Raw genomic sequence first — 21,737 nt, 5'->3', positions numbered from 1 at the left:
ATTCTAATTAATTTTTTTTTTATGGTTAAAACTCTCAAATTCAAATTGTGAATTATTTGAGACTTAATTCAAACTCGAATTTCGAGATTTATTATAGTCTGGCCCTTTAAGAACTCAAATTTGACTATTCACCACCTAAATCCTGCCTAGTTCATGTATAAGTCAATGGGAGAATTCCAGGCATCAATTTGGACATGTTATTAACCTTCCTGATATTTGATGTTTTTTTTCAGAGAAAAAACTCGAATTGAGTATAGTCAAATTCCATTTGAGTTTTTGAGTTAGTAGAAATTGTGCGAGTTTTCGATATTCAATTTTTTTATTGAATATCCTCCCAGTCAAATTTCGAAGTATATTCAAATTTAATAGAGTCTTTAAAAAAACTCACATGTATTCGAAATTCGAGCTTTAATAAATGTGCCTCTTAATAAAACTTGAATTTTCAGAGCTTTTAAAAAAAATTGGAAAATCATGAATTTTTTGAGATTTTTGGGAAAAAAAATCTAAATTCCATTGTTAGTAAATCGGCCCCACAGAATTACCATTTCCCATAGAGGTCTGCCTCAGACAAAATTCTTATTAATTAACTGGTATCTTTTTTTTCTGTGCATGTAATGGTACCTTGTGCTTGATGGTAACTAATCCATGTTGGTGGCAAATCCTTAAGGAATGGTGCTTCAAATAATGGACAGACCCCTTATCTGGAAAAGCTCAGGTCACAAGTAGTGATGGGCGTGAATTTGCAGTGAATGTGCCCGTTTCGCCGGCGGTGAATAAATTTGCGAATTTGCATGACCAATTCTGATGCTGGACGAACATTGACCATTGACTTTAATGGGCGACAGCATCACCGAATTGTCGCCGGTGTCAAATCGACGTTTTGCAAATTTTTCGCCAGTTCGTAGGAAATTCGCGATATTCCTGGCGTATCGAAACGGGACAAATTTGCCCATCACTAGTCACAAGCATTCCAAATATTAGATCCCATAAACATATATACATTTCCAAAATATTTGACCTACCTCTCATACAGACAGAATCAGTCCATTATTCCCTCTTGCAGGTATGAGGATCTGGCAGACACTTATGATACATTTATTGACAGTTGAAGCAGGAAATCAGATAATAATAAATAGTTGGATTCCACCCTCCATTTATTGCACTGCATTAAACAAGACACATCTGTCTCAAAACATCTCAACACACCCAACATGAAATTCAATGTCCTCATTTGCAGCCTCTTCTTACGTGAGGATTTTCTTACTGGGTATATAGGTTTTTTTGCGAGTGAGGGTCTAGCAAAGCAATGCAGTTGACTCCACCACAATGGACAAAGGGAGATACGTCCTTCTCTTGGGCTGTCCATGTTGTGACTGTCTGGATCAGTGTCTCCCAAATTGTGGACTCATTTTCCTAAAGGGACTCAATATAGTGTAATGGGAAGCCCACTAAAAGGACATTGACGTTGAAGTTACATATTACAATATTTTCATATCTCTATATATATATATATATGTATCATTTTGGTATGAACTAAGGAGGGCCTTACCAAATGTTGACTGCAAGGCAGGGGGAAGAACCAAAAAAGTCTAAAAACCTCTGATCTCGAGTTGGGAAACAAGAATTAAGCTTTAAAAACTTTAATCATTGAAATTTGCACGTAAATGATAAAATCTAGGTATTTCATTTTTTATGGTTTTCTTCCTATGATTTTTTGAAAATAAAGAAGGTATGCGATCGCATTTCAAAAATTTCAGGGTTTTCGAAATAGGAAAAAAATATGAAAATTGCACAAGCACAAATTTTGATAAATAGGCCTCCAAGACTCTCATCGTTTCAACCAATCAACTTCCATGATGTGTGAAGTAATGGTTTCTGGTGACAATAATTGTAGCACTCAATATGGAACAGCACTTCTAAATACTGTATCCTGAAGTTAAAAGTGCCTTTATTGCATAATTTTCCAGGCATTATATCTATATATGTTTTGGGTGTTTCCTTGGCCCATTAATAAGCCAAGTTGTACCATGAAAACGTGTCCCATAGGCTCCAATGGGTGAAAAAAAGTGTCACCCATCCAAAAAAAATTATTGCACGTCAAAACAAAAATTGTTGCTCATCAAAAAAAAATTGCAGCCCATTGACCAGCAAGTTTTCAGCAAAGCAAAATGGGTCAGAGTTACTATCACTACAAACACACAAATATTGAAGCCAGTTAACACAATAAATTATTTTGCGCACAAATACAAAATATTGTATTTATTCTGACTTGAACACTTAAAAATGACTTAAAAATGCACACACAAGTTTAAAGTGGACCTGTCACCCTGTCAAAAAGATATATAATAAAAGTCCTTTGTCAAATTACACTTAAAGTCCAATTTCTACTTTTTATTAAAGCGTTCATAGCTGTTGTAAGCTCATTGAAACATCTCAGCTGTCAATCAAATATTGTCTGCCCCTCCTCTATACCTTAGGCATAGAGACGGGGCAGACAATTACTTTCACTTTCCATTCAGCACTTCCTACATGTCACTGCTCTCCCCACATTCCCCCCAGTTCTCTTCTCCTTTTAATTGTGTAGCCAGGACATGGGGATGGACATCAGGTCCCCCATTCTGGTGCACAAACAAGATTCTGAGATGATACAAGACTTGTCTTAATAACAGTGTCATCAAAATGGCTACTGCCTGCTTGTTATAATTATGAATTCCCAGACTGAAGGAAACAAGATTCAAATAAGTTATATTGTGTAATTAAAGTTCATTTTGTTTGACTAATGTGATAAAATAGGATTTTGAATCTTTTTTTGGGTGCCAAGTCCCCTTTATATTGTGTGCACAAAAAAATGGAATTAGAGGGATCACTGACCATAGAAGTCTTCAGATTATTATTATGAATATACATTCTATAAGAGCATTAGTACTCTTACATTTCTGAACCATTTAATAGGTCATTTATTTTAAACACCAAACCTACAAAAACATTAACTGGGAACATAAGATTCCTTGTAACATAGTAACATAGTAACATAGTAAGATAGTAAGTAAGGTTGAAAAAAGACACATGTCCATCAAGTTCAACCTTTTTTTTTCTTTTTATTAACTACCTATCTGCCAGTTGATCCAGAGGAAGGCATAAAACCCATCTGAAGTCTCTCCAATTTGCCTCAGAGGGGGAAAAATTCCTTCCTGACTCCAAAATGGCAATCGGACTAGTCCCTGGATCAACTTGTACTATGAGCTATCTCCCAAATCCCTGTATTCCCTCACTTGCTAAACACCATCCAACCCCTTCTTATACCTATCTAATGTATCAGCCTGTACCACTGATTCAGGGAGACAATTCCACATCTTCACAGCTCTCACTGTAACAAACCCCTTCCGAATATTTAGGCGGAACCTCTTTTCTTCTAATCGGAATGGGTGACCTGGTGTCTGCTGGAAAGACCTACTGGTAAATAAATCATTAGAGAGATTATTATATGATCACCTTATATATTTATACATAGTTATCATATCACCCCTTAAGCGCCTCTTCTCCAGCGTGAACATCCCCAATTTGGCCAGTCTTTCCTCATAGCTAAGATTTTCCCTTTACCAGCTTAGTTGCCCTTCTCTGTACCCTCTCTAATACAATAATGTCCTGTTTGAGTGATGGAGACCAAAACTGTAAGGCATATTCTAGATGGGGCCTTACCAGTGCTCTATACAGTGGGACCCCCTCCTCCCGTGACTCTCTGCCCCATTTAATACAACTCAAGATCTTATTTGCCCTTGATGCTGCTGACTGACATTGCTTGCTACAGACAAGTTTATTATCTACAAGGACTCCAAGGTCCTTTTCCATTATGGATTTGCCTAGTGCAGTCCCATTAAGGGTATAAGTGGATATTGTTACATCCCAGGTGCAGGACTTTACATTTATCAACATTGAATCTCATTTGCCACTTAGCTGCCCAGATTGCCAGTTTGTCAAGATCCTGTTGCAAGTGCCACATTCTGGATGGAATTAATTGGGCTGGATAATTTTGTTTCATCTGCAAACACTGATACATTACTTACAACACCCTCCCCTAAGTCATTAATGAACAAGTTAAATAAAAGTGGACCCAATACTGAGCCCTGGGGGACCCCACTAAGAACCTTACTCCAAGTAGAGAATGTCCCATTAACAACCACCCTCTGTACCCGATCCTGTAGCCAGTTTCCTATCCATGTGCAAACGACTTCATTAAGCCCAACAGACCTTAGTTTAGAAAGCAGTCGTTTGTGGGGCACAGTATCAAACGCTTTGGCAAAATCCAAATAGATCTCATCTACTGCCCCCCCCAATGTCCAGAATCTTACTTACCTCATCATAAAATGCAATCAAATTCGTCTGACATGACCTATCCTTCATAAAGCCATGCTGATTGTTGCTCATAATGCCATTCATTAGGACAAAATTTTGAATGTGATCCCTTAACAAGCCTTCAAATAATTTGCCCACCACAGATGTCAAGCTTACTGGCCTATAATTGCCAGGCTGAGATCGTAACGCCTTTTTAAATATTGGAATAACATCAGCTTTTCTCCAATCCATAGGCACCATACCAGATGACAGTGAATCTGAGAAAATCAGAAAAAGGGGCTGGTCTAAAACTGAACTAAGCTCTCTTAGAACCCGGGGGTGTATGCCATCAGGCCCTGGAGCCTTGTTTACATTAATTTGTATTAAAGCTTTTTGAATCATATCCTGAGTCAGCCACTGACTAGATTGAGCTGAGCCATTAGTGCAGCTATAAAGTGAGCCTGTGAACCCAGACTCCTCTATTGTATACACTGAAGAAAATAACTGATTTAACACATTTGCCTTATCTGTATCTGTTACAACCATACTGGTACCATTATTTAATGGAGCAAAACTCTCAACCTGCATCTTTTTACTATTAATATATTTAAAAAACTTTAGGGTTATTTTTCACCTCCACCACAATTAACTCTTCATTTCTTTTCTTAGCCTTGCGGATTGCTGATTTACAACATTTATTACAGTGTTTATATTCATTAAATGCAGCTTCTGTCCCTACAGATTTGTAGTTTTTAAATGCCTTTCTCTTCTTTCCTATTAACTTCTTACCTTCTGTATTAAGCCACACAGGATGATTCTTAGAGCTTCTACGTTTAGTCTTTAAGGGAATAAATTGGGAACAGTAATGATTTAATATAATTTTAAAGGACAACCATTTCTGTTCTGTGTTTTTGTCTGAAAACTTATTACTCCAATCAATACTCTGTAGTTGATAAGACATAAACTTTGCACATTTCCTTATTTCACCTCCCTAAATACACCAGAGTCCTTAACTCATTCAACAGCTAAAGAAAAGGAAAGAATAATTTTATACCAGTCTGAATAGTATATGCTGGACATATGTAATCACATGAATTCTAAGATCTACGGGCAGGTATCTCCTTCCTCTTGTCCCTTTAACACTTAGGGGGTGATTTATCAAGGTTTGAATTAGAATTTTTGCCATGATTCACATTTTCTTAGACAAAAACGTACAAATATGAATATTATTTTCAAAAACTCGAATGTCTGGTATTTATTAACCAAAAAACTTTCAAAAAATTCAAATGTGAAAAATTGTCATCTAAAAGCTTGCGAGGTCATGAAGAAGTCAATGTGAATGTTGTCCTAGGCAAAATTCAAGCTATTTTTTTATTTCAAGATTTTCCAATTTGTAGACTTATAAATTTGAGTTTTCAAAGCCTAAAATTTTAGGTATTCAAGTTTTTTAAGCCTGAAAACTCAAAATACAATGTATTCCAGTTCTTTTACAAAAACCTTACAAATTAGATTTTTGATAAATAAGACCATTAGAGACCATTTTACAAATGATTGTATTTTTTATGTTTCCCGAAATCATGGTGTTTAGCACTAAAAATCATGTATTATAATGATTACTCAAAAACAAAAACTGTAATACAAAACTTCACCATCAAATTTAAAATCTTTCTTTCTTGGTGGTATTAAAGGTTGTCAGATGTCCCCCATGATTTTATTCATGAGGAAATTTTGCGCAAATGAGGATTTAGAGGTTTTCATATAAAATTCTAATTCGTTGTGTGGAATTTTTAATTTGTGCTTTTTATAAAAGGCTGTTGTAATAAATGACTTGGTGGTTTATAAAACCTCTAAAACCACCTAAATGTGAAATTAGAGGCCCATTTATCAAAGGTTGAATTTTAGTGGTATCTCTAAAACCATGAATGCCATGTAGGTTATTAAAAGATCCAAATATAAGAAGCTGATAATATGAAAACCTCTAAACTTTTGAGTATTTCGGAAAATTACTAGTGAAAAGAAATCTGAAAAACTTTAAGGGGCAGATTTATCAAGGGACAAATTGAAAATTTGAATTGGAAATTTGAATTCTCAAGTTTTTTATGGTCAAAATTGTCAAATACGACTGTTATTCAAATTTGATTCACGTTTTTATAAAACAAATTCAAATTTTCAAGATTTATCATACTCTGGCCCTTTAAGAACTCATATTTGACTATTTGGCACCTTAAACCTGCCGAATTACTGTTTAAGTCAATGGGGGAGGTCCAGGGATTGATTTTGAGTTGTATGCAGCCTTTCTGACAAAAAAAGACCTGAATCAAGTTTTTGTTTAATTAGAATTGAATTCCGTTCGAGTTTTTGGGTCGATTCTATTCATCTGAGTTTTAAATATTTTGATTTCAAGTTTATGGGAGTTTTAAAAAAAATCGAAATTCGACCCTTGATAAATGTGCCTCTAAAAGTCTGAATGGATAAAAAAAAGGTCCAGTAGGATCATTGCAGCTCCCATTGGCTTCTATAGGACCTTGACTGCTTTTACTTTTTTAGAGTTTTATATAAATAAAAAAACAAATCTTTAGAGAAAAAAAATGTGATTTGTGAAAGAAATAGAAATCTAAATGTTAATAAATTGGCCCCTTAAATTTTATCACAGAAAAATTCACGTTCTAACTCACATTTTGATTAATCTGCCCCTTAATGTCAACTCACTTATGTCTGCTGTTTGGCAGAGGGGGATTTTGACATGATAAAGCTTGATCTTTGAATTGTGAATGGATTCATGTGGTTGCCACAATGAGACTTCAATTGTCTCTTTCACAAACCTGTCCCATCCAGTCTGTTCCTGTTCCACTCCTTCCCTCTCCAGTTTGTTCCTGTTCTGAGTCGTCGCCCTCTTCTTCCTGCCTAGTCCAGTCCAGTCCTGATCTTTACCCTCTCCGTCCTGTTCTGCTCTGCACCTGATCCAGACTGACTCTTCGCCCTCATCAACCTGTTCCTGCATTCCCTTCAAATGTTCCCTAGGCACATACAGCTCCTGCCTCAAGGACTCGCCCTTTCCCTATCATTCTTCACAGCGTCCCCTACCTAATCCCTGACACTTGTACAATAAAATTAAAATTCAGAAGTCAGCAAAATAAAGTACATAGCCAAAGTGCTTAATTTCTTGTTTATCTATTCAGATGACCTCATTGTCCCCTACAATAGAAATAGTCTCAACCCTGAGCAAGATATCCCTATCACTGCAAAGTTCATGAAGTAAAGGGGGAATTAAATAATCCCTTTTCTATAAACTATATATTTACTGCACAAACCTGACTTATAGATTCATTTTCATCACAACAAATTTGGTACAGCCAAAGAAACTGACTTCAGGTATCCATTAATAACATAAGAAGGATTCCAGGAATCCACTTGAAACAATGAGTTGCCGGCAAATTCTTCATTGTGCGAAGGGCTCATCACTTGACCTCCTTGTAGAATTGAAGCATTGCTAAAGTCACTTTCCATGCATCTTTTACAATGTGAAACATTATTTGCTGGTATTTCTATGCCACTGCTGAGAAATGACTGAAAGTGATTGAATAAATTACAATAGTTTAGAGTGTTGGTAACCAGGCTTTCTGAGCTGCGAAACATGAAAAGTAAGAAAAAGAAATAAGCAAAGAATTGATAAAGGGACCTGAAATTTAGCACCCATAGCCTTCCAACACCTTTGAAGGTTAAAGAGATGTGCCATACAAAAATAAAGTTTATAGGCCTTATCTATAATATAGAAAATACTTATAAAATCTCGCCATGGCCCCTATTATCTTAACTATGTCATGGACAACTTGACAACTTATTGTACACTGTATGAAGGAATATCGTAAACCAATGTCTGTAACCTTGTTATGAGTTAAGGGGGCCCAGCCTGAGGGTCAGTTAGGGGGAGATTTGGGGTGAGTGTTTATTTGTACCCTGGGTACCCCTGGAACCATAGCAGGGTGACTGTTACCCCAATGTTTCTATATATCTGTAACCTTGTTATGAGCTAAGGGGGCCCAGCCTGAAGGTCAGTTAGGGGGAGATTTGGGGTGAGTGCTTATTTGTACCCTGGGTACCCCTAGAACTATAGCAGGGTGACTGTTACTCTAATGTTTCTATACATCTGTAACCTTGTTATGAGCTAAGGGGGCCCAGTCTGAAGGTCAGTTAGGAGGAGATTTGGGGTGAGTGCTTATTTGTACCCTGGGTACCCCTGGAACTATAGCAGGGTGACTGTTACCCCAATGTTTCTATATCTGAGATGTGGGGTGTATAACCTTCTGTACCCAGTGCAGATGTGTTACTAGAAATAACATTGCAGCCTCCAACCCCAAATCTTGGGGAATGTTTTTGCTTGCAAATTGAGTTGAATCTTGTGCCAGAAGAAAATGCCTCCAAAACTAAAAATGATATTAGGTTAATGTCCTAGAACAGTGCTGTCCAACTTCTGTGCCACCGAGGGCCAGGTTTTTTCTGGTCTACATGGTGGAGGGCCGATAATGGAAGCCAGTGTTAGCCACTTCCTGTTTTAGACCACACCCACGTTAAACCACACCCATTTTACCAAAAGACCACATCCACATCAGTAGCACACCAAAAAACCAAATGGTTGGTGCTTACTGCAGGGATATCACTAAAACTCATACAGGAAAAAAGTTAAGTCATTTTAAGACATACCCTTAAATCCATATACCTCCTTTTAACACAGCAGGCTCTGCTGCCTGTAGTGAAGGGACCAAAATATTGACAAGGAAATCAGGTTATTGATTTATCCCTGTTCCACGTCTATTATAGGAATCTGAGCCACATGAGATACTGACAACATGGAAGATGTATACTTCAACTCCCCCTGCTATTCCTTCAGTGGTGTCATTTATACTGTGCCTGCTACACATGTGACTGTACCTGGTATTTATTGATCTACCTCATGTGCTGTGAGTATTCTTAACCCTGTGGCTCTTTATATTGAATAAAGTGTGTTTTATTATTGTTTTGCAAAGAACCCATGGCATCTATTTTCCTTTATTTTCCATCTTTGCCAGTAGCAACACCCTCACGTGCTCCTTCCACCTAGTGAAGGTCCATCCTGCTGAAAAAGGGTTCAGTGTAGCCAATACTCTACTCAACTAGTTGGTGATTGACTTTTTAAGCCAAAATAGGGTTACAATACCAAGGATGTCAGGAATCTACTTGAAATAATGAGTTGCTTGTAAATTCTTTCCTATGCATGGGGACATTTAGTTGACCTCCTTGAACCATTACTAAAGTCACTTTCTGAGCCTTCACTTGAAAAAGGGCCCTTTATGCCCGAAACATGTTGTGTGGACGCACAATTAAAGTCTAAACAGCAGTTATTGTGCTTCTCTGTGTGATTTCCAACCTTCATAACTTGTAAAGATATCTGCTGTTGGCTATCAGAGACAGAGCATCCAGAGAACCACAACACTTATACTCTTTATATCTAACAGTAGCTATTATGTGCAACCTCATCTTTTTTCCCAGGTCCAGTAACCCATAGCAACCAATCAGATGCTTGTTTTCAAACAGGTTAAAAGTAAATAACACCTAATGGGGCTAAGACTATATATAAGTGGGTCATGGGTGCCTATCAGAGTTTATTTATTTATTTTAGATATGACTGGGGTAGACATGATTGCTGTGTGATGACCAGGTGAGATGTAGGTCAAGCTTAGGAAAGATGTTAGACGGTTTCTAAGCAGAAGAACATCAGAGCATCCTCTTTCTTTCTCCTGACAACTTCCTTGACTACTTGGTGGTCAGACTGGTGGGAAACTGACTGGAGTTGAACCAGTGACCTGGTGTTTTCTTGCTGTCTGCATTACCTCTACTCTATATGAGCAGACAGCTAAGGCCCTAGTTCACTGTTAAAGGTATCCTTGTATTCCCTGGTAGGCATGGTGAGCTCAGCTGTTTCTAATCTTGCTCAGTATTAGCCATTCATCTGGTTCCCTGTGTGACATCCTGGTTCTGACCCCGGCCTGTTCCTAACCTTGAGTTTGCCTCAGGATTCTGCTCCTGTTATCTGGTTCTGACCTCGCCTGTTTGACTATGTCCAGCTCCTTCGTTACCGGTTCTTCTGTTATTATATGTTTGGAGCCCTTGCCTGGCACCTGTGGGAGTTGCTGGACTCCTGGCGGTACCCAAGTAGCTGAGGACCAGGCCCAAAGCTAAAGGTGAATGTTATAGTCAGAAGAGCATGCCTAGACAGGAATGCAGTCACTTTCCTGGGTTTTGGGTAGCCATACATGACACCTGCCTTTGCATCCCTTAATGCTGTTATCCTTGTGCTTAGGACAATAGTAAATTATCTTTGATGAAGTATATGCCTAAAAGCTACTTTTTAGCTGGGAAACATGACTACTTTATGTATTTGAACGTTGACTTGGGAAGCTGTAATTTTTAACATTGATTTCCTTGGCCAGACAGGACAACTACATATAAATGAACAAACAAAACGAATTTAATTATTTCATTAAAAATATGTTCTCCATTTGGTGTATTTTTGTATATATGGTATCTTGTTTATTACATATGGCTACCTTCATAACAACTATGGACATCTGAATAGTTTCACTTTAGACAGCTCATAAAAACCACTATGTGATTTGCTTTCATTTACTAACATGCAGACGACAAAGCTAATGACTTATTTGTTGCTGTAAATTATTCCACTGGTACTACACTGGCCACTAGCTATAACTGGTGAAGGAAGGTTTACTTCTTTCCATCTGGAGGCCTTTACAATGAAAATTGTTGCCCAATACATGGAAAGAGGCAGAGCTCTAACATTTTACTGGAGATATGTGGCCCACTGCTCACAAATAAGAAGATATTATTTAAATGTGAATTCATTTGGTATTTGTTATTAATTCTCTTAAATCCAGCTCCCCCCCAGTGTCGATTCACTTAGGCAATTCATTCTCAGAGAGCACTGAAATCCAATGTTTGGATTAAGGTTAGACATGGCCCAGAAGTTATCAACAATATAACAGATTCTCTGTCAGTTTTCAACCTTCCGGCATTGGAGAAAGAAGCATAAAATACTTGTATAAGGTTGACCTTGTCTAAATTACAGTATCCTGAGTGGTTAGGATCGAAAATATTACATAATTAATAGGCGGCTAAATGTGTGGGTACTTGTCAGCATGGAAGGAATTAATTGGATTCAAAGCTAATTCATGTTTTAAAGACACAAAGAAAGGAGTTATTTTTTTATTCCACTGGAAACAAGGATTCGGTAGCATCTTTTGTTTAAAAAAGAAGTGACATTACAGAACATTACAAAACTGTGAACTGGTAGCTTACTTTCTTTGGCAGTACACCAAAACTTGCCTCCAAGCCTTGAATTAAAAAAATAAGCACCTGCTTTGAGGCCACTGGGAACAACATGCAAGGAGTTGGTGAGCAACATGTTTCTCATGAGCCACTAGTTGGGGATCACTGATCTAAGGGTTTTGATATTTCCTTGTCATTGATGGTCCAATTTAAGGTCTCTTAAAGTTTATCTTCTGGCATTTTACTTCATAACATATCTGAAATAGCTCCCAATTCCTGGCTTTGTAAATCACATGAATGACAATATTAAAACTTCAGTTGGCACAGACAAAAAAAATGTTTCTCACCATCTATATGAGGAGTGGTGTGCTTTTACCCTTAAAGGAGAAGGAAAGGTTAAAACTAAGTAAGCCTTATCAGAAAGGTCCATCTAAATATACCAGTAAACCCCCAAAGTAATGCTGCTCTGAGTCCTCTGTCAAAAGAAACACCACATTTCTTTCCTCCTATTGTGTACTCATGGGCTTCTGTATCAGACTTCCTGCCTTCAGCTTAAACCTCATTGCCCTGGGCAAGAGCATGCTCAGTTTGCTCCTCTCCCCCCCCCCCTCCCTTATCTACTGTAATCTGAGCCAAGAGCAGGGAGAGACTCAGGCAGGAAGTGATGTCACACCACATTAATACTGCAGCTCCTATTCTAAACAAACAGAGGGTTTCTAGAGCTTTTTACTCAGGTAAGGTAAAACATTCTACAGAATAAATATAGCATTCTAGCTTGCACTATTGCAGCTAATCTATTGGCAATAAAATGCCTCCGTAGCTTTCCTTCTCCTTTAAATACTAACATGTATAAGTTCCCACTGCACGAAGGGGGACTTGCTCTCAAATTGTAAAAATGCTATGATAACTTTTATTTGTACTCATTGATTTCTATGTTAGATATATCCACCTTATTTAATACACACAATTCAAATTTAAATACTATCATGGAGACTTACTACTTCAATACAACAGCCTATTCAGATTGGTCTCATGGAGCTCCATGAAATGCATCACCACTGGACTGGACTGGTCCTTTTTAATGATTATCCTTCTGTGTTCTGACAGCCACATGCATAGCTGACTAATCTATCTCAAATGTCCTTCAACTGTTTTTATTGTCAATGACAAAATGCAAATGCATTATAGGATTACATCCAGGGCCAGAACTAGGAGTAGGCAGAAGAGGCACAAAGGGAAAGGGGCACCAAGCACGTCCTTCTTCTAATGCCTTCTCCTAGTTCAGACCGCTTTGTCCAGAAGATGTGGCAGCAGTTCCTTCTGAATGTGAGTGTGCGCTCTTCTACGCATGTGAGAACAGTAAAGGGTGACGTAGTTGGCCGGGTTGCCTAGGGTGCCCGGTCAAGTTGCCCTTGATAAATCTGCCCCTTAATCTTTAAAGACATATATTTAGATCTTGTTCGTTGACAAACAAAACAATCAAAGCACATCAGAAGCCTCATTTATAGGCAGGGCAAGAAAGTAAGAAAACATTTCACTCCATTGAGTAGTGTGGAGTTAGACAACCCCACCTTGCGACGGCCTGGAGTTTCAAAATAAAAATGTTCTGCGGTCAGCAACTGTGGTTTTTGTTAATTAAGAAATTCCCAACCAAATTTACTCTGACCAATGTTGAGACTGAGATGGCTCAATTGCTACATTTAAGGTCTGAGGGAGAAGTGGAAGAGAGAGATTTCCCTGGGCAAGGCACCAGAGGGGTTGGGACAAGATGTGGAAACCTAACTAACCCAAATGACTGTTCCTAAGATTCATCCTGAATTTTCGGTGATTCCAAGAAAGTGTGCTTAATGTGCTATGGAATGATTGTAGAACATTGTATGCAGGTTCTCCCAAAAGAATTTATTATTATTCCAGATACCTTTGCTGATATTTTTGAGATACAGGACAAGGTATTGTTGGAGGGATACTGTATATTGTATGCTTACCAGTGACTGCATAGTGCATCTTATAACATTTCTATCATTCTAATTTTAGAAAGAGTCAGATTCTGATGGCAGAATTGTCATTACACAACACTTCAAACGCATACAGTAAGTTTTAGAGGTGGTATTAACAAAAGGCAAGACTATTAAAAACAGTGGTTTTACTTGGCTATTTTTAGACAGCAACTTTATGTCCAGCAAAATAAAGAAGAATAGATTTAACAGGGGTTAAAACAAGTAATACATTCCCATCTATATGTAGGAGAACACTGAAGCACCTAATATTAGACTGCTAGATGTACTGTATATTACGTGCATATAACAAATTAACTTTTTCTTTTAGGTCATTGAATACGCTTCTTCTAGGCTTCTCAGAGCTTCTTCTGCAGTTGTATCTTTCCAGTCTTCTGCTAGTTTAGCTGTTTCTGCCACATAAGCAGCTGCAAACTGCCGGTTGAACTCTTTAAAGATGTATTTCCAATATTCAGATGATTCCCGGATATCTGTTGGCTGAATGATCCAGTCTTGGTAGATTGTTTGATATTCTTTGTAGGGATGAGGTTCCCAGTTTGTTTCTGGGCTTACAAAAAGGAGATCAGTATCAACAGCAGTAGAACATATTGATGTAGTAAGGGAGGCATTTGTCTGCCAGGTGCCCTTTGCCAAACCTTTTGGTCTATGAATAGATGCAAAGTGCTTTTCATGGTCTCTACCTGAGGCCTCACAGGGAACTTTACAGAATGGGCAGAATTTTAAACAGCCACAGACGGACTTGAACACTTCATTCATGGGATTAAGTGTTGCCCTGGAAAGCACTGATTCATTACTGGAAGATTTTATTTCTGATGATATTTGTTTTTCTGTCTCAGTGACATAAAGCTCAATTCCATCTGAAAACATCTGAACATCATCTTTGATTTGAAATATAGTCACAAGAATATTACTCTGTGAAATGACCAGATCGTGTCTAAGCTTATTGCAAAATGCCTGTAAAAAGTCAGAAGCAGTGAGAAATCCTACAGAACTAAGTTCAATGAGAACCTCTTTGATTTTCTTGCAAATACGAGAGAGAATCTTTATTTGTAAAGTATCAAGTTCTTTGGACTTTTCATATTTTTCCTGTATTTTTTTTGTTATCCATGATTTCACAAACTTCTCATACCTGTTAATATAGTGTAGATATTGGTGAAAGTCTTCATTTTCCAGAAGATTCTTGAGCACAGCAAACTGGAAATGGCGACTACTAGAAAACTCTTTGAATTTTCCACTGTAATAAATATCATCAATGATTGCTTTCCCGATGTGTTTGTCGATGTGCTCCATCAAAGCTGGCTTCAGACACAGCTCGCAGAACTGTTTAGCTTTACCTTGAGTTTCATCTTTTTCTTGGCAGAAAATATTTTTAAGGCTTGTCAAGTAGTAGGGTTTCAGTTTTTCAAGACACCGTTTTGGATCATTTTCCTGTACAAACTTGTCATGCATTTCTTGAAATCTGAGGGCTGCACTTCCCAAAATATGAAGTTTTAATTCCATATCAAACAAATGTGTTGTGGGCAGTTTCATAACATCTTTCTCCCTGAGTTTTTTATTGATTATATTAAGCAATTCATGGCTATACATGTTGTCATAGCCAGTGTTCTTGCTAATTTGTTCTGTGACATATTCATTACATGTTCTTACTAGAAATCTAGCCAGCTCATATATTTTGTTATGGGAATTATTGGTCCAATATTCTCGAAACGTAACCAGTGGATTCCGGTTGAAAGCGATGTAATTCTTGTCCATCTGGAACGTTTGTTTTCCATACTCAGTTAAATTTTTTATATTAAGTAACTTCTCATTTATAACAGCTCCTTTATTCTCCATGTCCTTAGTAAGATGTCCTAGCATCTCTTGACTGATGTTGAGTTTGTCAATGTGACACTTTGGCAATTCTGAGATTGCTTTTGACCACAGAGTCTCAAACATTTTTTCATTTGCTTCCCTGTTGACAATATTTTTGTTCTGTCTGCACTTTTCTACAAGGTTGCTCACTTTATCTTCAATAACCTTTTGGTATTTACTCTGGACAGCTTGGAACTGATCATTTGAATTTTTCCTGCGAATAATCTCTTCGATTTTATTTGATGCTGAATCGCTAAGCTCCTGTCTGAGACATTTCACACATACTAAAAATTCTTCTCTGTAACGTTCAATCAGATAGACATTCTCAGTCGCACTTTTATAATAATCTTCGATTAATTTCAGCATTTTTAATTCTTCTTTCTGGAAAATGTCAAGTACTTCATTCTTTAATGTCACATCAATGTCTGGATGTATTTCATCAGCTGCCTCATTCTTGATTTTCATTTCCACATTCGTGATCCAGGTATGAATCTTCTTGCGGAAGTTCCATTCCCACTCTGAGTATTTTACAGCAAGCTTATCATATGCTTCTGCCACTAGACTATTCTTGAAGGCAAAGATGAATTTTTCATGTTTCACTGCATTCCACAAGCTTTTTATCCATATTATAAGTTCATTGATACTTTGAGAGTTCTGAATATCTTTATGTTGTGCCATCAGGTTAAACAAATGTTTTTTTAATGAATAAACATTTTCGCTGTATCCTGTGTTTACAGAAGCCATGGGTGGGACACCATACCAGAGCCCAGGAATGTACCAATTGTCTTTCTCATGATTATAGGTCATTATATCACTAAAGGCAGTGATACCACTCTTTTTTTCCATCTTTGCTGCCACTTTAGTCATTTCATTCAGCTGCTCCACCATTTTCACTCTATCTCTTATGGTCATCTCATGAGCGGATACCTCACTGCAGTTGTGATGAACAAACTGACAGATCGGCTTTTTCCCAATTTCATTCATTCTAAGGAAGGCATGAGCGACAATTTGCAAAGTATCACTCATTTCGACTATATTCTCCATGGCCATATTGATTATTGTGATATCACTTAGCCCAACCACTACAGTTGCCAGCTCATTGTCATGTTCATAGCTGTTATCCAGAGATCCCCTTTCTGGAGCCTTCAGACCTTCAGTGTCAATTACTAAAATAAAGTCACAGCCCAATTCCTCTCTGAAGTCTTGTTTCACTTTAATCAGTGTCATGAAGGCTCCTCGTGTGCAGCGTCCACTGGCCACAGGGAACTGCAAGCCAAACATGGTGTTCAGGAGGGTGGACTTCCCTGTGCTCTGTACTCCCAGTACAGAGATTACTCTCAATTTGCATCCCTTTCCTGTCATGGTGTCCAGTTCAGTCAAAATGTCAGTTATCCACTGTATGGGGATGTTGGAGGCATCTCCATCTATCAGCTCTAATGGGAACCCATCCAGCAGAAGCTTAGCAGCTATTTCAGGGAGTCTGCTAAACTTCCTCTGGTTTACATTAATAAGCTTATCTCTGATGAGTGAACATTCTGATTCATAAAACTGTCCCAGCTCACGTAGGAAGTGTTCAAGCCCCAAAGAACTGTTACACATCAAAGTGTCTATCTTTTTCAGCCCTGTGAGGTTGCTTTTTCCTTCACTATAAATCTGACTGTATTTTGAATGCAAGGTTGACAAAACATCTCTAGATATGGAATCAAGGGTAAATTTCATCCATTTTAAAAAATATACCCTGTCAGTGTGAGTTAATTGAGTCATTGCAGATATAAACTTATTCATACCATCAGGAAGGTCATGTTTGTGCTGTTCCTGATGTAGCTCTGACCGCCTTTGTTTCAGCTGGCACCTATAGTCTTCAGCATTCTGATGCCCTAGTTTTTTCATTCTACAAAATTCCTTCTCTAACTGGGATAGTTCTTTCCAGAGCTGTCCTTGTAGCTTCATGTTCTCTCTCTTATACTCAACCACATCACCAATCTCTTTTGTGATCTCCACGGCCATTTCTTTTGATATTTGAAATTCTTTAGAACCCTCATCTACATGGATTCCAAGCTTTTTAGCTTCATCCGAAATGTCGTTGAGTTTAACTCTCTTACAAGAATTTTTTATAAGATGACTCATGGTTTTTTGCAATCTTTTGACAACTTGTGTCTCATTGATCCTTTCCTTGCTTATTATATGTGTTGGATTAATATTAAGCTCATGAGCCAGACGTTTGAGAAAACCCAAGGACTCCTTATTTAGACTTTTATCAGCACTTGGATTAATAATGAAACAAACAGTAGTCTCAAAATGTTTGCAACTGGACAATAATCTATAATCATTTTCAGACATATTCTCGGCAAATATAAACACTGCAGATGAGACTTGCATTTGGAACTGAAACTGGACCCAATTAGACTCTAAGTTACCACGAAGATTTGTAACCCCAGTGGGTTCAGGGAAAATGTCATAGGTTTCTTTTCCTATAGGGAAATACCATGATATTTCCACTAACCCATTGGAAACCATCTTTTTAATGTTTCCACGCTCCATATTATCATGTATGAAGAAGCTGTGACCTTGCTGAGGTGGGCTAAGCACTTGATTGAGGATTTTAGATTTGGACATTTTGTTTTGACCCAGTCTCACAAAGGAAAATATAGGCATGGATATGTTCACCACACTGTCCTCTTTAAACCCTTTGCTCTCTGCTAATGAATGAGGTCTCCATCTCTTTACAATATCTCTCAATGCCCAGAGCATGAAGGTGCAGCCTGGACCATCACCAGCAGGGAGCAATAGTGGGATGGCAAACTGACACATGGACATTTTTGATGTAATCTCCTGCTGTAAAACTGGATTAGATTTGTGTAGGACAGCACATAAGACATCAAGTGGATGCATAGACTCGGTAGGATTAAAAGCCTTCTCATCATCATTATAAAAATCAAACTCTTCAAAGGTATCCTGATTTGGAATATTTTCACTGCTCCCCGTATACTGAGTATTCCTTGCTTCTTTGTTTAGGGCCATAAGTCTCCTCAGGAAGACCCATACAAGATCTTCCACAGTCACAGGATCAGCCTCATTGATACTCTGGTGCCCAATTTCCAAGATATTGTTAAGGCTGAGCTTTGATGCACTGGAACCATTTATAATAAGATGCGTCATCGTTTCACTCCAAGAACTTCTGCTTTCTGGGGAAACATGTGGAAATTAAATTGTAATAAATTGTAATAATTGCAAACTCTAATAATATTACATGCCAACATGATATATATGATCATACATAAAGAACAGTAAAGAAATTAGCTAATGTCGTCATCAAGAAATATGGCAGCTATCGAGGAAGTGTTCCGTCTATTTCATCTACCATTCAATGAATAAGATTTATTAAAGGGATACTGTCATGGGAAAACCGCATCAGTTAATAGTGCTGCTCCAGCCGAATCCTGCACAAAAGAGCAAAACAGGCAAAACTGCCTATGTTGCCCCCAATAATTTAGGGTGGTTTCGGGCATTTATCTGCCAACTAAAAAACACTGTGGAAAAACTGCCCCACGTGCCATTAAACTCAATTAGCTTGTACAGTAAAGGATACATATATATATATATATATATAGTCACATCTCACAAACTGCACTCCAAGGACTTAGGTGAAAAAACTAAAAGAAATTTTACTTCAATGTTTCGGCTCTAACACTCGAGCCGTCTTCAGGAAGAAGTCCTTGGAGTGCGGTTTGTGAGATGTGACTATAGTTATAATTTTACCGGCACCCAGGCGGATGACTTCTGGCATAGAGTGCACCAAACAGGACTGCTATATATATATATACACTTGTTAAAAACCAGCATGCCTCAACCTTCATTATCTGTTACATTATTCTAGGATTTGTAGTCCAGCAACAACTGAGTAAAATTTGGTTTACCACCTCTTTATGGAATGGTGCTCCACATTATATGAAGTCTCTGTATCTGGAAATTGCCAGGTAAGTTTCCGTAAATACACTGTACACATAGATCCCATCCCTGTATGTAATGTTCAGAAATAATTTACCTACCTTGCATATAAAAATATTTTTTTTGCAGCTCAGTCAGCTGTTACCTCTTCAAGCTTCAGGTTGATCAGGCAATGTGCGTCACTAGCAGCCAGTCATACACTATACTTCAATAACTGAAGCAGGGAATCACATAAGTATGGGTGGATTCCACTCTCCATAAATGTATTGCCCTGTACAAAACAAAACAGCTCTGGCTTAAAGGCGACCCGTCACCCAAAAAAAAATATTCCAAATCCTATTTAATAATGATAGTCAAGCAAAATAAACTTTAATTACACTGTAAAATAATATTCGAATCTTGTTTCTATCAGTCTGGGAATTCATAATTATAACAAGCAGGCAGGAGCCATTTTGTGGACACTGTTATTAAGACAAGTCTTGTATCATCTCAGAATCTTGTTTGTGCACCAGAATGGGGGACCTGATGTCCATCCCCATGTCCTGGATACACAATTAAAGGTGAAGAGAACTGGGGGGAATGTAGGGAGAGCAGTGACATGTAGGAAGTGCTGAATGGAAAGTGAAAGTAATTGCCTAAGACATAGGGGAGGGGAAAGCAGTGTTTGATTGACAGCTGAGATTTTTAAATGAGCTTACAACAGCTATGATTGCATTAATAAAAAAAAGAATTTGAATTTCATGTTTAATTTGAAAAGGACTTTTATTATACAGCTTTTTATGTCTGGATGACAGGTCCACTTTAAGACATTCCTTTAAAGAGACAAATGTGCATGAAAAAAAGTAAAAAAATGAAAGGGTTTTCTACCCAACAATGTTAGTCACAACCTGTCAACAAATTACAATACATATTGAAATGTCAATTAAAGCATGATACTCATGAGGCAAAAAAGTATACAGGGGCAGTAAATTCACTTCATTCATTTATTTTAGGTGAGGAGGAATGTATTTTCTTCTTCCTGTGCAGATAGATCTATTGTGAGTGAGGGTCTAGCAATGAACTGCAGTACCAGTTGACCCCACCACCACTATATTTGAGTAAAGGGGAAATGTCTTTCTCTTGGCCTGTCCATATTTAGTGTGATGAGACTGTCTGTCTAGAGCAGAATTCCTAGGAGGATCTACGCTAGTACAAGGGGAAGCCCAGCATGAGGCCACTTACTGGAACTATAAAATAGTAACTATTATTGCAATGTTTTACTAAATTAGTCATCTAGTTATGAAAAGAAAAGAAAGTTTTGCATTGGTCAAAATGTTTTTTAAATAATGCTATTTCTTTCCAAGTTGGTGCTCCTTTTGGGAAAAAAAATGTGACTGGGAAAAAACAAGTGCAGGACCATATCACCATTTTACTTTCATTTGCAGGAGTCCCTGGCACAGAGATGTGTATAAATCAGAATCTTTTACACTACTCTGCATTTGTCAATCTGAAGCCTTGGAAAGGTAAGTACAATGGTATAGTGGCACTCCATTCGTTTTTTGGCATAAAACCAGGGAAAATAACAACTGTATTCACTGGATTTACCTACCATATTGGCAACTCACGTGAAGCTGAATTGCCTTGACTTTAATCAATACATACAGATGTTGATCCAAATCAGATCATACAAATCCACAATCCCATCAGACATACCGTGATCACCTTCCTGTTCTCCTTTCCGTATCAGCTCTTCCTATAAATCTCTGCTAGAAATAGAGCATGGAGTGGAGAAATGACTGATATTCCTACTCTTTCTTTGCTTTTTGCTTTGCTGACAAAGCTCTCTTTCACTTTTTCTTGTAATTTTCCATGCTCCACCCCAACCCCCCCCCCCCCACACACACACACACATATATATATACACACACACACACATATACACACACACACACATATATATACACACACACATATACACACACACACATATACACACACACCCATATACACACACACACACACATATACACACACACATATACACACATATAAAGCCATGCTATAAACACAAATTAAATTAACATAAACACTCTAGGAAATAACCACAGTAATGCCACAATACTACTCTTCTCACCCATTTTGATTTCCCCTTACAATCGTTCTCTCCTGTTTTTTTTGTATCCCTCTAAACAAAATAGTGCCCCCAGTAGGCAGTGGACAATCTGGAGTTTTCCCCAGTAGGATCCTCATGCCACTTGCTGACAAACAAAATAGAGGTGGATTGGAAATACC

At 37.8% G+C, this 21,737-nt stretch overlaps 1 protein-coding gene across 1 annotated transcript; it reads right to left on the bottom strand.

The window, feature by feature from the left end:
* Positions 1–13,627: 13,627 nt before the first annotated feature.
* LOC108703956 (up-regulator of cell proliferation) lies at positions 13,628–18,677 on the bottom strand. Its single transcript, XM_018240267.2, has one exon. The coding sequence runs from the start codon at positions 18,675–18,677 to the stop codon at positions 13,974–13,976; it is 4,704 nt and encodes a 1,567-aa protein (XP_018095756.1). The 3' UTR covers positions 13,628–13,973.
* Between the last annotated feature and the right edge of the window lie 3,060 nt (positions 18,678–21,737).

Source organism: Xenopus laevis, chromosome 9_10L (genome assembly GCF_017654675.1).
Source record: "Xenopus laevis strain J_2021 chromosome 9_10L, Xenopus_laevis_v10.1, whole genome shotgun sequence".
NCBI lineage: Eukaryota > Metazoa > Chordata > Amphibia > Anura > Pipidae > Xenopus > Xenopus laevis.
This window is presented reverse-complemented; position numbering and strand designations above follow the sequence as displayed.

Coding starts and splice junctions, on each gene's coding strand:
- LOC108703956 (XM_018240267.2), bottom strand. CDS start 18,677: ATGACGCATCTTATTATAAATGGTTCCAGTGCATCAAAGCTCAGCCTT.